The following is a 16,773-nucleotide window of genomic DNA, read 5'->3' as shown; positions in this document are numbered from 1 at the left end:
CTCTGTCAAAGGCCTTCTCTGCGTCTAAAGCAACTGCTACTGTTGGTGCTTTATTCCCTTCTACTGCATGAATTAAGTTAATAAATTTACAAATATTGTCTGTTGTGCGTCTTTTTTTGATAAATCCAGTTTGGTCTAGATTTACCATTTTCGGTACATACTCTGCTAATCTGTTTGCTAATAGTTTAGCTATTATCTTATAATCTGTGTTAAGTAAAGATATTGGTCTATATGACGCTGGTGTAAGTGGATCTTTCCCTTGCTTTAGTATTACTGCAATTATTGCTGTTTTACATGAATCTGGTAAGCTTTGTGTTTTATCAATCTGGTTGATTACTTCCAGGAGGGGCGGAATTAATAAGTCTTTAAATGTTTTATAGAATTCTATTGGGAATCCATCCTCTCCTGGTGTCTTATTATTTGGTAATTTTTTTATTATCTCTTGTATTTCTACTATTCCAAATGGCTCTGTTAATTTATTTTGTTCCTCTATTTGTAGTTTTGGTAGTTCAATTTTAGTCAGAAATTCATCTATTTTCCCTTCTTTCCCTTCGTTTTCAGTTCGGTATAATTGTTCATAGAATTCTCTAAAGATTTCCTTAATTTCTTTTGGATTATATGTAATTTGTTTGTCTTTTTTCCTTGATGCCAATACCATTTTCTTAGGTTGTTCTGTCTTATCCTGCCTTGCTAGGATTTTGTGCGTTTTTTCACCTAGTTCATAATATTTCTGTTTTGTCTTCATTATATTCTTCTCCACCTTATATGTTTGTAGTGTTTCATATTTTATTTTTTTATCCGCCAATTCTCTTCTTTTAGTTGTATCTTCCTTCATTGCTAATTCTTTTTCTATATTTACTATTTCCCTTTCCAACTGCTCAGTTTCCTGATTATAGTCCTTCTTCATCTTGGTTACATAACTTATTATTTGCCCTCTAATGAATGCTTTCATTGCATCCCATAGTATAAACTTATCTTTCACTGATTTCGTATTTATTTCAAAACACATTTTCATTTGTTTTTCAATAAATTCTCTAAAATCCTACCTTTTAAGTAACATGGGGTTTAATCTCCATCTATACATTCTTGGAGGGATGTCCTCTAACTTTACTGTCAATATTAAGGGTGAATGGTCCGATAGTATTCTAGCTTTATATTCTGTTTTTCTTACTCTATCTTGCATAAGAGCTGATAACAAAAATAGGTCTATTCTTGAGTATGTTTTATGTCTAGCCGAGTAGTATGAATATTCCTTTTCCTTTGAGTGTTGTTTCCTCCATATATCCAAAAGTTGCATTTCTTCCATCGATTTAATTATAAATTTGGTTATTTTGTTCTTTCTGTTAATTTTTTTCCCAGTTTTGTCCATATTTGAATCCAAATTCAGGTTGAATCCCCTCCTATTAATATGTTCCCTTGCGTATCTGCTATCTTCAAAAAGATATCTTGCATAAACTTTTGATCTTCTTCGTTAGGTGAATATACATTGAGTAGATTCCAAAGCTCCGAATATATCTGACATTTTATCATTACATATCTCCCTGCTGGATCTATTATTTCCTCTTCTATTTTAAATGACACATTTTTACTAATTAATATAGCTACTCCTCTTGCTTTTGAATTATACGATGCTGCTGTTACGTGTCCTACCCAATCTCTCTTTAATTTCTTGTGCTCCAATTCAGTTAAATGTGTTTCTTGCACAAATGCTATATCATTTTTTTCTTTTTTCAGTAAATTTAGCAGTTTCTTCCTATTAATTTGGTTATGTATTCCATTAATATTCAAAGTCATATAGTTCAACGTAGCCATTTTATACTTTGTTTATCTTCCCTTTCCGTTTCTCCATCATTACCTTTCCTTCTTATCCATTTCTGTTTTCTTGTTTTGAACCCTTTTCAGACAACATTCCTAAAACATCAAACATTTTCCTTATTCTCCTATTTAAAACTTCTTTAGCCCCAATCTCCCCTTCCCCTCCTGAGTTGTCCTTTATCCCTTGTCGGACAACCACATCTCCCCTCTCCATTTGGATTTGCAAATTCACTCACAAGCGTCAGCTGATTTTGCAGTGACCGTAACTCCTCCCCACCCAGCCCCCCCAGAAAAGATTTCACTTTTCATCTGTAACAAAGGTCACTCTTTTAATTCCCTCCTTATTCCCTCTATTCCATTTCCTTCCCTTATTAATTCTTGTCTATACTATCTATATATTCCTCTAAATACGGATACATTCATGTATGCACATTATACATATACACACATATACCTCTTTACCCACATACATATAAATCGTGGTCATTTTTACTCTTATTACATGTCTTCATCTCTCTGTTTGTTTTGTAGTTGTTCTGCAAATTTCCTTGCTTCCTCTGGATCCGAGAATAGTTTTTTTCCATAAGATCGTTTTCGATGTTTTGAACTCCTTCCTCTTCTTCAGGAGTTCAAAACTTATGTGTCTTTTTAGTTCGCAGTCTTTTGTACTCTCGTTACACGTCTTCATCTCTCAGTCTATTTTGTAATTGTTCTGCAAATTTTTGCGCTTCCTCTGGATCCGAGAATAGTCTGTTTTGCTGTCCTGGAATAAATATTTTCAATACCGCTGGATGCTTTAGTATAAATTTATACCCTTTCTTCCATAAAATCGCCTTTGCTGTATTGAACTCCTTTCTCTTCTTCAGGAGTTCAAAACTTATATCTGGATAAATGAAGATTTTTTGCCCTTTGTACTCCAGTGGCTTGTTGCCCTCTCTTACTTTTTCCATTGTTTTCTCCAGTACCTTTTCTCTTGTAAGATATCTTAGGAATTTTACTAAAATAGATCTTGGCTTTTGTTGTGGTTGTGGTTTAAAGGCCACTGCTCTATGTGCCCTTTCTATTTCCATTTCTTGCTGTAGTTCTGGACATCCTAGGATCCTATGGATCCAATCTTTTATAAACTCTCTCATATTCTTGCCTTCTTCATCTTCCTTAAGGCCCACTATCTTTATGTTATTTCTTCTGTTATAATTTTCCATTATATCTATTTTCTGAGCTAACAGTTCTTGTGTCTCTTTAACTTTTTTATTAGATTCCTCTAATTTCTTTTTTAAGTCCTCTACTTCCATTTCTACTGCTGCTTCTCGTTCTTGTCCATTCTTTTTCCCATTTCTGATAAGGTCATATCTATTTTATTCATTTTCTCTTCTGTATTGTTTATTCTTCTTCTTAAATCATTAAATTCTTGCGCTTGCCATTCTTTAAATGACTCCATGTATTCTTTAATAAGAGAAAGTATATCCTTTGTCTTGCCTTTCCCTTCTTCTTCTATTTCACTGTACTCTTCCTCTTCCTCTTCTTCTTCCTCTGGGTTGGCCATCTGTTGTTTCTTTGTTGTCCTTTTCTCTTCTTTCTTGTTTTCCTTGTCTTCTATATTCTCCTCTTGCTGCAGCTGTTCTGCAGCTGTCATTGCCGGCTGTGGAGATCGACTCCCCAGCTGGTCACCCCTCCCGTCGGTGTGTTTTTTTGCATGCGCGGTTGCGCACTTTTACTCGGCTCAGCGAGCCATTTTTGTAGTCCACTTTCTACCGACCTGAGGGAGCGGGTTTCTCTCTCCACCGCGGGCCTCTTCGAACAGGTAAGGCCTTCTCCTTCTTCTTCCGTTGTCTTCTCTTCCTCTCTTCTTACCGTTGGTTTTGATTTTTCTTTTTTCATCGCCATCTTCTTTCCACCTTTATACTCACTTTACTTTAATTTTTATTTTTGTGCCTTTGTGTTTTCCTTTGTTTTTTCCGAATTTTCTGGAGAGGGCTGGAGTTCACCGCCCGGCCACTACTCCATCACGTGACTCCTGGAATTTCATTTCTTGAAGATACTTCCAGAATGTTAACAGTAGAATGAGCCCGTGAATTTCATCTGGGACCTCATCAGGATCGTGGCCATAGAATCATCCACCACTCTCAATTGATCTATATGTGGTTTCCACATTTTAGTTCCCACCATTATGGAATAAGAACAAAGACAATTTTTTTTAAGGATAACTCCTCTCACCCATGGCCCCTATTATCCTGGAAGATTCGTACCAGTACTGGCTCTCCCACTTCTAGAGATCTAGTAGATTTACTGGGAGACATGGATTGTTCAATTTGAAGGGCCCAATGATTGGATGTAATGTGAAAAGTCTTGTTCTTAAGTTATGTCCAAACATCAATTCAACTGGGGTTCTTTTGGTAATAGAGTGAGGGCAAGTTTCTATAGCCTAATAGGAAATCTGGAATTTTGAGGCTCCATTTTTGAAGGGATGTACAAAACGTTCTGCTTCCCCATTTGTGTTTGGGTGATAGGTGCTGACAAGATGTATCGAATACTGTTATACAGTAGCCTTAAAAGCCTCAGATACAAATTGTGGACCATTATCGGAAACCAGTTCAATTGTTAATCCATACTTCACAAATTTTTCAGTGGTCTGGTCTGTTGTTTTCCTCATGTGTACTACCACTGGCCATTTGGAGTGTGCATCAACCACAATGAGGAAGTTTTCCTCCATGAACGGACCAGCAAAATCAATGTGAATCCTGAGCTCGGGTTGTGATAGCCATTTGCTTCGGCTTGAGGGGATCTGTGTTGCACATCTTGACAAATGCCACATCTTCTTTCAGTTTGTTTAATGCCCAGCTATTGAGGGCCACCAGACATGCATACATGCCAATGCCTTCATTCAAACTATGCCTGGGTGGTTGTTGTGGAGTTCAGATAATATAACTATTCGCCATTTTGTAGGGATGATTGTTCTGGTTCCCCACAATAAACAACCTTGTTCAAATAATATTTCATGGCATCTTGTATAATAAAGTTTTAGTTCTTCCAATATCATTTCAGGTTCAGGCCACACATTTGATGTGGAGTAGAGGACCCTTGATCGTATAGCTTCATTTTGTACTACTTTACATTGTTTTTGCTGTAATAGGTAAATGATGTTGTTCTTAATTGATAGCTGTAGCCTCCACCATCCATTTCCTTATCTCCTTTTTACTGATTCGTTTCCGGTAGTGGCAGGCGAGATCGCACATCAGCATGGTTGTTTTGTGTTGCTGGTTTATGTTATGTAGTTGTATGCAGCAAGCAACATGGCCAATCTTTGAATTCTTGTTGCTGCTAACACCGGTATCCCCTTTTTAGGGCCTAGAATCAAACTCAATGGTTTGTTGTCGGTTACCAAGGAAAACCTCGTTTGACGCCAAACACTCAGGCAAGTCTTTTTTCCAGTTGTGCATAATTCCATTCACAAGTCATCAGAGACTGGGAGGCATATGCCACTAGTTGTTCCCTTTTTCAGTTACCTGTGACAACACTGCTCCTAATCTTACTGGCAATGCATCCACCGTCAGAGTAACTACTTTGTTTGGGTCATGGTGGACCAGATCATTGTCGCTTGATGTTAGTATTTTTTTCAAGCGGTCAACAATATTATTGTCATTCCAATACCATTTCTGGTCTTTTTTTTTAAACAGTGGGTTTAATGGGCTGCACAGTGTTAACCTATTTGGAACGTGCTTCTGATAATGGTTAACCAAATCCAGGAACGACTGCAATTCGGCTTGGTTTGTTGGGTAAGGTGCTCTGCTGACCGCTTCAGTGTCCATTCGTACTCCTTCGCTGTTAATTGTAAAGCCCAGATATGTGATGGAAGGCTCCAAAATACACACTTGTCTTGGCGCAGCTGGATGTTTACTTCCTGCAATCTGGTTAAGACCTTTCCTGGATTGGATAGGTGCTCAGAGTCGTCTTGACGGGTAATTATAATGTCATCAAGGTAGCAACCAATATTTAGTCCATGTAATAATTTGTCCGTGGCTGCTTGAAATATGGCCAGGGCTGCTGATATGGCATTCTAGTATAGGTGAATAACCCCAACTGAGTATTGATCGCCACATATTTCTTTGAGTCATCATCCAATTCTATTTGTTAGTATGCTTGGAATAAGTCTAACTTGGTGAATTTCTTTCCCCCATTCAAGGCTTGGAATAATTCTTCTGCTTTGGGTTTAGGGTGTGCTGGTATCTGGAAAGCATGATTAATGGTGGGACTTTGTAATCACTGCAAATTCGAATTTCCCTGTTGGCTTTTCACACTAGTATGATGGGGGCTGTCCAATTGTTGTATTGGATTTTCTCCAGTATTCCTTAGTTTTCCAGTCTGTCAAGTTCTGCTTCAATCTTTCCTTTTATGGCAAACGGTACTGTGATAGTACAGATTCTATCACCAATATGTATATGTATAGATTTGTAGTGTAGGATGATTGTGATTGGCTGAGAGCATAGCCACACCTACTGGCAGGTCTTAAAGGGTTGCTCCTAGCCAGACCAGATCATTCTGGACTGGTCGACCTACATGTGATATGCTCCAGTCTTCTAGTTAATAAGAGCCTTGGTTTGGATCAACAAGCTTTTGATTCTTTCGACACACTCTACAATTTTATTAACTTGAAAGTTTTCAAGGGATGGAGTGTATCCTATGGCTGGAACGCCTCGACATCGACTCACAGTCGGCTACAGCCTCAAATCACTTTAAGCACTGGGTGAGGTGCTTCGAAACATACTTACAACTCTCTGACCCTGCCGTGATAGAGGACAGCCATCGACTACTAATATTGATGACTATGGTGTCCCTGAGAGTCGACCAGAGCATCCAGGACACGACCATTTAGGTGCTGAAAGGGCTCTACGAGCGACCGGTGAACAGGGTCTACCCTCGGTACAAACTAGCGACAAGGAGGCAACAGCCCGGTGAGTCCTGTAGAGCTTATATTCAAGTACTAAGGGCAATGGGCAGGGACTGTGCCTGCACAGACAGAACTGCTGCGGAGACCACAGACGATCTCATTCAGGATGCCTATGTGGCCAGGGTTCGATCGAATGAGGTGTGGCAGCACCTGCTAGAACATGGGGGAGAAAACCTAGAGGAAGTGATCTGGATCACAGAGACAATGGAGGATGCGGTCTTAAGTATGGACGTGTACTCTCTGGGCTGGACCCCATGCTCTGATGTGAGTAGGATGCCCTCCCTCAACCCTACTACCCCCAGGCACATCGATGGCCTGTTGGCTGCTGCTACGCTGCCCGATATGACCCCCAAGTGTTATTTCTGTGGGAAGGACAAGCACAGCAGGTCCCAGTGCCCGGCAAGAAAAGCCAGATGCCAGAAGTGCCTTAAAAATGGCCACTTTGCTGTAGTCTGTCGCTTCAAAATGACCACCGTCAAACACAGTCCCTCGTGTGAAGCCCAACAGCCACCCTCCGATTCAAGCATTTCTTCCTCAGTGCTCTCATCCAATGAGAGCGAGGGCAGCGCCTGACGTCACGGGGCAGATGCCGAGCACGGAAGGTACAACCTACCCTCTCCGCAATGACGTTGGCCTGTTTCACCCTCCCTCACGAAGCAACGTCCAACCAGGCCTCAGCCCCGACTTCAACGACCGCCACTGCTGCCAACCAGGGACCCGCCACCGCCATCATCGCTGAGCCCGCCACTGCCGCTGCCTACCAGGGACCCGCCATTGCTGCCGACCAAGGTTATGCCACACCTGCCGCTGCTACCGATGTTGCCAACCGGGGACCCGCCATCACCGAGACAGATGACCAAGTACCCACCGCCGTGACCGATCCTACTGACCTGGTACCCACTGCCACAACCGCCGACGACCGCCCGACTGACTGCCCCACTGCCGACAGCAAGCAGTGACCTCCAGCATTTACCATTGGCTGGCTGATACCTGCTGCAGGCAGCAGCACCAACTCCTCGATGCTGACTGCTCCGGCCCGACTGTTTCTGTGACATCATCATGCACATGTTGCGTGACATCATCACGTTGGACTCCACTGTCCCCATTACAAGTCACTGTATCAGTAACCCAAGACCAGGACTGCCCCCATCCCCTCACAAAAGCAATGGAACTGATTAAAGTACATGGACACCGTACCAATTGCTTATTTGACTTGGGGTCAACTGACAGTTTTATCCGCCCAGACCTGGCCCGCTGTTGCGGATTGGCTATTCTCCCCACTGCCCAGAGGATTTCATTGGTGACAGATCGCACTCGACCAAGTTAAAGGGCTATTGTGTGGTGACCTTGAAAGTCCAGGGCATCACGTTCACAGACTTCAAACTATTAGTCCTTCCCCAACTGTGCGCCCCTGTATTGCTGGGACTGGATTTTCAGTGCCAGTTCCGAACCATTTCCCTGCACTTTGGGGGCCTCACGCTCCACTCTCTGTCTGTAACCACTCCACCCCGGAAGCCTCCTGTCAGCGGCAGTCCGAGCCACCCACCCCCGCGTCCCGGGGCCTCACCTGTAGCCTCTCCACTCTCCAAGTTGCTCCGCCAGCACTCTTCGCAAATCTCACCCCTGGCTGGAAGCCTGTGGCCACCAAAAGCCGGCAATATGGTTATGAAGACAGGAAATTCATCACAAGCAAGGTGCGCAGACTGCTGGACGAGGGCATTATCGATCCTAGCTCGAGTCCCTGGAGGGCCCAGGTGGTGGTTGTTAAAAACGGGAGAAGCCACAGATGGTGGTTGACTACAGCCAGACAATTACCGCTTCATGCTTCTGGATGCGTACCCCCTCCCACGGATCACGGATGCGGTGAATCAGATCGCCCAATACCGTGTATTCTCCACCATTGACTTACATTCAGCCTATCACCAACTCCCAATCCGCTGAGAAGACCAACCTTTCACAGCCTTCAAAATGAATGGGCGGCTGTATCAATTCCTCAGGGTACCCTTTGGGGTCACGAATGGTGTCGCGGTCTTCCAGCGGGAAATGGACTGGATGGTGGACCAGAATGGGCTGACTGCTACTTTCCCGTATCTGGACAATGTCACCATCTGCGGCCATGACACGGAGGATCATGATGCCAACCTTGTGAAATTTTTTCAGACTGCAATTCAGCTGAACTTGACCAACAGTTTCGACAAGTGTGTCTTCCGGACCACTCGGCTCGCAATTCTAGGTTGCATGGTGAAGAACGGGGTGGTAATGCCAGACTCTGACCTCATGCGTCCCCTCGTGAACTCCCCCCACCACCCCCCCCACCCCCCCCCCCCCACATCCAGAAGGCACTCAGACACTGCCTGGGCTTCTTCTCCTACTATGCCAAATGGGTTCCACACTATGCCGACAAGGCACGGCCACTCATCAAGACCACCTCCTTCCCCCTGTCAACCGAAGCCAGAACAGCCTTCAACTGCATCAAATCGGACATTGCCGCTGCAACGCTGCATGCCATCGACGAGTCCATCCCGTTCCAAGTCAAGAGCAATGTGTCCGAGTTTGCACTGGCAGCCACTTTGAACCAGGCCAGCCGGCTGGTAGCCTTCTTCTCCAGAACCCTCCAGGGTCCTGAGAGCTGACACTCCTCTGTCGAGAAGGAGGCACAGGCTATAGTCGAAGCTGTACATCGTTGGAGACACTACCTCACTGGCAGGCGCTTTTCACTGCTGACCGACCAATGCGCGGTCTCCTTCATGTTTAGCAATACCCAGCGAGGTAAGATCAAGAATGACAAAATTCAAGAATGACAAAATCGCCAGGTGGAGAATCGAACTCTCCACCTTTAATTATGACATACTATATCGCCCTGGTAAACTCAACGACCCACCAGATGCGCTCTCCAGGGGGATTTGCGCCAACATTCAACTGGACAGGCTGCAGAGACTGCACAAGGAGCTCTGTCATCCAGGGGTCACTAGGTTCGCACACTTTGTCAAAGCTTGCAACCTGCCCTACACGGTCGAGGAGATTATTCGCTCCATGACCCGAGCCTGCCCGGTGTGCGCTGAATGCAAGCCCCACTTCTTCCGTCCAGAGAACACCCGTGTCATCAAAACCACCTGCCCCTTTGAGCGTCTCAGCGTGGACTTCAAGGGGCACCAACCGTCGACCAACCGCAATACCTACATCCTTACAGTCATCGACGAGTACTCCCGCTTCCATTCATTATGCCCTGCTCGGACATGACCGCCTCCTCAGTCATAGAGGCCGTGCACAGGATCTTTTCCATCTTTGGGTACCCCAGTTACATCCACAGTGACAGGGGGTCCTCCTTTATGAGTGCAGAGCTGCGGTAGTACCTTCTGGAGCATGGTTTTGCTTCAAGCAGGACCACCAGCTATAATCCATGCGGTAATGGGCAGGTCGAAAGAGAGACCAAAGGTCTCCCCACCTCTCGCTGGCAGGACGTGCTCACTAGTGCCCTACACTCCATCCGCTCCCTCCTATGCACCACGACCAATGCCACCCCCCATGAAAGGATGTTCTCTTTTCCGAGGAAATCCAAATCGGGAACAACCATACAGGCATGGCTCAAGGTTCCCAGGCCGGTCCTCCTGCGATGCCACATCCGGTACTCTAAGAACGATCCCTTGGTTGACCGAGTGACTCTGCTCCATGCGAACCCGCAATATGCCTACATCGAGTACCTGGACGGGCGGGAGGACACAGTCTCGGTAAGGGACCGAGCCCAAGCCAGATCAGGCCCAGCAGTGCTTTCAACCCAACCTCCCCCAAATCCTTCTCCCCTAGGTCATGTGCTCGAACAGAGGGACCAGCACCACCCCACCAGCTCAGGCCAGACTGTCGACAACGCTGTTGGGGAATTAAGCGAAGCAGTTGCTGCACCCGACAAGCCTGCCGGCAACACAACTCTAGCAACCCCAATCCCAGCACCACGGTGGTCACACGGATGGTCAACCTCCACCAAGCTCCTAACCTCCACCGGGCCCTTTTTTCTTTTTTTTTTACAGCCCTCCATCCACCCCGGGATCAGTTCTCAAAGAAAGGTTGAATGTGATAGTACAGATTCTATCATCAATGTGTATATGTATAGATTGTAGTGTAAGATGATTGTGATTGGCTGAGAGTGTAGCCACACCGACTGGCAGATCTTAAAGGGTTGCTCCTAGCCAGACCAGATCATTCCGGACTGGTCGACCTACACATGATACGCTCCAGTCTTCTAGTTAATAAAAGCTTTGGTTTGGATCAACAAGCCTTTGATTCTTTCGACGCGCTCTACAGGTACCATTCTGGGTTTAAAATTCTTAGGCTCAACACTTGGTTTCAAGCGTAATTTCGCCTGGAGTCCTTGGATTTTCCCCAGGTCTTTTACAAAAATCCCCAGTACCTCTTGAGAACTTGTTCCAACTTTGATTTTTCTTTATCTTCTCGGCACCATTTCATTATGCATCTAATTTCCATCCAATCTAATTGAATTTAGGATAGCCAGTTTCTTCAGAATAACGCAGGCCCTTTGGTATCAACAATGTCGAGGGATAGTCATTTTGATGTTTGTTCCTTATATTTCATGTTTACGTTGCATTTTCTGAACACCTTGACTTTCTCCCCTATGTCTGTTTTTAACACCATGTTGGCATGTTTAATGGCAAGGTGAGGCAGGAGCCATTGTTGTAAATTTAATGGCATCAGTGAAACTGCTGCTCCCATGCCCAGCTCCATTTGAAGAGGTTCATTGTTAATTTTCACCTTGACATAAAGTTCTGATTTTCTATCATTAAATCCATGAATATGCACGATTTTCCCCTTCTTATCTTCTTTTGAGTCATTTGTTTTAGAGTTGAGGCTTTTGTCCTTCTCTTCTACCATTCTTACTCCTGTAGGGTGTTTTTTGTATCTCCCTCCCATCTTTTTATCTTTGTTTCTTGGGCACGTAGTTTTGATGTGCCCCTCTTTGTCACCTCGATTGTCTGAAATAGCAGTTATCAGGCATATGGTTGTTTTTCATGCAGCAAAAGCAGTTGTGGCAGGAACGTTTACCCACCACTCGGTGATCACCTTGGCAGATGTCCACAATATTATCAGCTTTCTTGAACCCATGGCTGTCTCATATGCAGAATTAAGACTTACCTCTTTTTGACAATAATTTCTGTCTGGCACTGTGATTGGCTAAGTGCATTATTAATCAGTCTCATTTTGGAATTGACCAAATTCACAGTGGTGTGAGTGTTTATGTTATTCCATCAAATATCCACTTATGGATTCACTTGTTCTCTGTTTTCTGGAATAAAATCTTTGCCTTTCTGCTACAACTGGTGGTTTTGGACTTAGATGTTCCCCTATTATAGCACACAACTGTGCATAAGTTTTAGATCCAGGTGTTTTAAGAGCTATGAGATTTTTTTTAACAGCTGAAAAGTTTTACTGCCTCATTGGTTTAAAAACAGCAATTTCTTTCAGTTAATAGGTGCAGCATAATATTATTGGCGACACAGTGATAATCAAATCGTTCCACATAATCATATTAGTTTTCTTCCAACTCAATGAACTGCCCAAACTGTGCCTCTGCCATTTTGAATCTTCTTTTCTTTGTTCTTTCTGGTTGAGCTTGTGGGGTCCACTGTGAGAAAGAACTTGCTTCTCCCTTTTAAATCTTCACTCCAAAGTCTGGAGCATTGAGGGGATGTGATCCCATCCACTTCGCCACTATTATGTATTTGATATTTCAAGGACAAATTGCATACTGAGATGTGATGATTCATTCATTCTTTAATACACAACTAAAATGGTTCTCCGTGATACACAGTATATAAGAATGATGATGTCATCACGCTGATAAGAGGGAAAACATCAGAGAGTGCAGTGTATCTAAGTTTCCTGAAGACATTAAATTGAGTGGAAAAGCATATTGTGTGAGTTTGGAGACAGGTTAAGTGAGCGTGCAGACTGACAGATGGAGTACCATGTTGGTAAATGTGAAGTCATCCACTTTGGAAGGAAAAATGTAGATCAGATTATTATTTAAATGGTGAAAGATTGCAGTTTGCTCTTGTACAGAAGGACTTGGAAGTGCTTGTGTATGAATTGCAAAAGATTGGTTGCAGATGTAACAGGTAATTAAACGGGGAATCAAAATGCTGGGGAGATTGAATTTAAGAGCAGGAAGGTCCTGCTGCAAATGTACACAGTATTGGTGAGGCCAGACTTGGGATACAGTGTGCAACGCTGCTCTCCTTACCTGAGAAACAATAAACTGGCTTTGAAAACAATGCAGAGGAGGTTCACCAGGTTGATTCCAGAGGTGAGAGAAATTAGCCTATGAAGTGAGGTTGAGTCACCTGGGACTATACTTGCAAGAATTCAGAAGAATAGCATGGATCTTACACAAGGATAAAATTATGAAAGGGATATTTTAGACACCATTAGATAGATCTTTTCATGGTAAGGAATTAAGGATTATGGGGAAAATGCAAGTTGGTGGAGCTATGTCCATGGCCAGATCAGCCATGATCTGATTGAATGGCAGAGCAGGCTCGACGGACCAGATGGCCAACTCCTGCTCCTATTTCTTATGTTTCTCAATACTAACTGTAACGTTCTTTTGAGCAGTCACATCATCAGACTGTCAAAGTTGCACCAGAAGTTGGACATTTATTATACTGTATTATTAATCCTAGAAGGTTGTGATATGACTATGTTCTTACTCTAGTTACAGGAAAATGTAATCCTGCGTACAATGTAATTCTGGGTCTGTACAAGAAGAGAACTGATATCTGCACCTAATGTGCGCCAGTGTAAAATTACAAGGTAGGTATGAAAGATGGCAGCAATGGATACAGCAAAGGTTGAGAGAAAGAAGACCTCCACTCCAGAACAAGTTGCACCTCTACTCAAGCTGTTGTATAGTTACAACACTGAAAAATTGTGGTGAATCAGCAGGCTGTTACACATCACACACAAAAGAGAATTGGCAGTGCATTACATGCATTGCAGCATGTAACAACCCTTGTTAAAATTGAAGGTCTGTAACGTGCCATAATTGAATGAGTATCAGCAGTCCATCCATCAGTGCAGTTGTAGATGCAATCTGTGTTCCACAGAGTGTAACATAGCACTGTCATATGCCAAATCCGACAGGTCAGCAGTTCCTACACACACCCCAAACAGAGTAGTGGTTAATGACAACCCCCTAACAAAGTGGTATTACCCACCACCCTCTCCCACCAAGTTAATTACAAAATATCCATAAAGGCAGTTCATTTCACATCCTCGACAAGGTAGCAATTCATTGCAATCCCTCCAATTGAGTAGTAGTTCTTTACATACTTTGTCTAACAGGGCAACAACAATTTGTCCCATGCTGTGCTCCAATTTCTCTTGAATTTGATGAGAAGCAGCTAGCCAGTTTTACTTTTATTCTGGAGATCTGTTGCATCCAGATAACTACCATACAGTGACAATTAAATTCTGTCACCTTTAAAACCACAAATATGGTCCAAACATGGAAAGGATAACATGCAAACACAGAGGACATGGGTCTGGACATAATGTAAGATTGTCAGATATAGAGTAACTGCAAAGGTCTCACACACGTTCTTTTTCTCCTTTTCAGCACATACTTGCTCCATCCTGGGTTCCGCCATGCTCTTTGGAGGACCCATGGTTGGGATTCAGTCACCCAGCAGTGAACTTACGTCAGTGATGGGAGCTGCCCCCTGATGTTCTTCAAGTCATAAACACCTGCACTATCACTGCTGAACAATTATGAACTTCACCAATTGCTCACTGGAATCCCATCCGGAAACAAGGAGAACTTTCACCGAGAGGACCATGGTTGCTTTAACTCTGTCTGTGATCATGCTTCTGGCAACCACATTGAACTCTGCAGTAATCACTGCCATCTGCCTCACAAAGAAACTGCACCAGCCTGCAAACTATCTGATCTGCTCCCTGGCCCTCACAGACCTTCTGGTTGCCATTTCAGTGATGCCCATCAGTATTGTGTACATTAGCATGGAGGTCTGGGTCCTGGGCTACATCATATGCGAAGCATGGCTCAGTCTGGACATGACCTTTTGCACATGCTCGATCCTTCATCTGTGTGTGATTGCCCTGGACAGATATTGGGCCATCACCGATGCTGTGCAGTACGCAAGTAAAAGGACGACCAAGCGTGCGGCAACCATGATCCTTGCTGTATGGGCGATTTCTGTCTTTATATCCATGCCACCCCTCTTCTGGAGAAGCCATGGTGTCCGTGGACCTGAGGAACAATGTGTTATTATGCATGACCATGCAATCTACACCATTTACTCCACATTTGGAGCCTTTTACGTGCCGCTGGCATTGATCCTCATCCTGTATTACCGCATCTACCATGCAGCAAAGACCCTTTTCCAGAAACGTGGTTCCAGCCGCCACCTTGGCAGTCGGAGCAGCGCTAACCAGTCCTCCGGCTACACCAGCTGCAAGGTGGCGCACACCTTCTGTGTGTCCCAGGTGCCCAGTGCCGAGCCTGGTCTACAGTGCCAGCGAAGCCAGGAGATGGTCAGCGTTCCAATCTGCGGAACTGGACAGGATAGTGGCGACGAGCAGCAGATCTCCAATAGGAAGGAGCGGCGAGCAGCACGTGTCCTGGGACTCATCCTGGGCGCCTTCATCATCTGCTGGCTGCCCTTCTTCATCAAGGAGCTCCTCACTGGGATGCGTGTTTGGGTGGCCTCGCCTAATGTCGCTGATTTCCTCACCTGGCTGGGCTACCTGAACTCCCTCATCAACCCACTGCTCTACACCAGCTTCAACGAAGATTTCAAATTCGCCTTCCGCAAGTTTACAAGTTGCAGAAAACACAGTTAACACTCGTGGAGACACCTCACTTCACCCCACCCCACCTCACCCCACACCTCACCTCACCCCACACTCCACCTCACAACCCCACCCCACCTCAGACCCACCCACCTCACCCACATCCCCCCATTCCACCCCACCTCACATCCATCCCTCCTTAACCTACCCCAATACCCCACACCCACCCTACCCCCACCCCTATCACCCCAACACCCATTCCACCTCAATCCCACCCCACTCTACCCCATCCCATCTACAACCCACCCCCCCACCTCACCCCCAGTGCACACAAATCCCACCCCTAACCAATGCCTACCCTCCCTCACCCCACACTCACCCTATCTCCACCCCAATTCATCCATATCCAGCCCTCCTCACTCCACCCACAACCCACACCCATTCCACCTTACCTCCAACTCACACCCCACCCACCCCACCCGAACCTTACCTAACTCTTTGCCCACCCTCACCCCCACCCCACCCCATTTCAACCCCCCAACCCCACCCATCTCACCCCCAGGCATGTTCTAATATCTTTTAATTTTTATAGATGTACTGTAGAAAGTATCCTGTACAGGTGTACCACTGCTTGGTACAAGAACTCTGCCCAAAACCACAAGGAACTGCAAAGAATGGCTCAGGCCTTCAGAAAAGTACTCCTCCCTTCCATCAACTCCGTCTGCACCTCTCACTGCCTTGGGAAAGCTGCCAGCAAATTAAAGGACCCATTTACTTTGTCCTAATAACTCTCAACTCTTGTTTTACTAATGCCTGACCTGCTGTACTGTACTTAAGTATGTACTTGATAGCAGGAAGAACAAAGCTTTCCAGTGTATCTCAGTACACTTGTCAATAAATTATACATTTTAAGTCAGAGTTTGTGCAGTGTGGTTTGAGAAATAATCTGTTCCTTCCTTTCCCAATAGTCATTAAACACATGAATGTACAGTATTTGAGTGCACCATATGTTTACTTTCAACATCCCTCTGAAAGTTAGCAGTTTAAAGTCTGACCAATGCCTCAGATCTGAATCTATGAATGAATAATTGAAGTTTATTGTCATAAGTACAATGCACAGATGTAATGAAAGTCTTATTTGCAGCAGATTCCCAGGTACATAAAACACATTACATATAACAAAGCAGAAGAAG

General features: G+C 44.4%; 1 protein-coding gene across 2 annotated transcripts in view; it reads left to right on the top strand.

Annotated features, from left to right (window-relative positions):
• Positions 1-16,496, top strand: part of LOC138759910 (5-hydroxytryptamine receptor 1E) — a 45,510-nt gene extending 29,014 nt beyond the window's left edge. For both annotated transcript variants that reach the window (XM_069930414.1, XM_069930413.1), the window contains 2 exons: positions 13,485-13,582; positions 14,388-16,496. In XM_069930414.1, coding sequence (XP_069786515.1) covers positions 14,540-15,631 — 1,092 coding nt within the window. In that variant the 5' untranslated portion in view covers positions 13,485-13,582; positions 14,388-14,539 and the 3' untranslated portion in view covers positions 15,632-16,496. The remainder of the gene's footprint in view (positions 1-13,484; positions 13,583-14,387) is intronic.
• The last annotated feature ends 277 nt before the right edge of the window (positions 16,497-16,773 follow it).

The sequence above is a fragment of the Narcine bancroftii genome, chromosome 4, assembly GCF_036971445.1.
Source record: "Narcine bancroftii isolate sNarBan1 chromosome 4, sNarBan1.hap1, whole genome shotgun sequence".
Classification (NCBI taxonomy): domain Eukaryota; kingdom Metazoa; phylum Chordata; class Chondrichthyes; order Torpediniformes; family Narcinidae; genus Narcine; species Narcine bancroftii.
The sequence above is the reverse complement of the archived record's forward strand: the minus strand, read 5'-3'. Positions and strand labels throughout refer to the sequence as shown.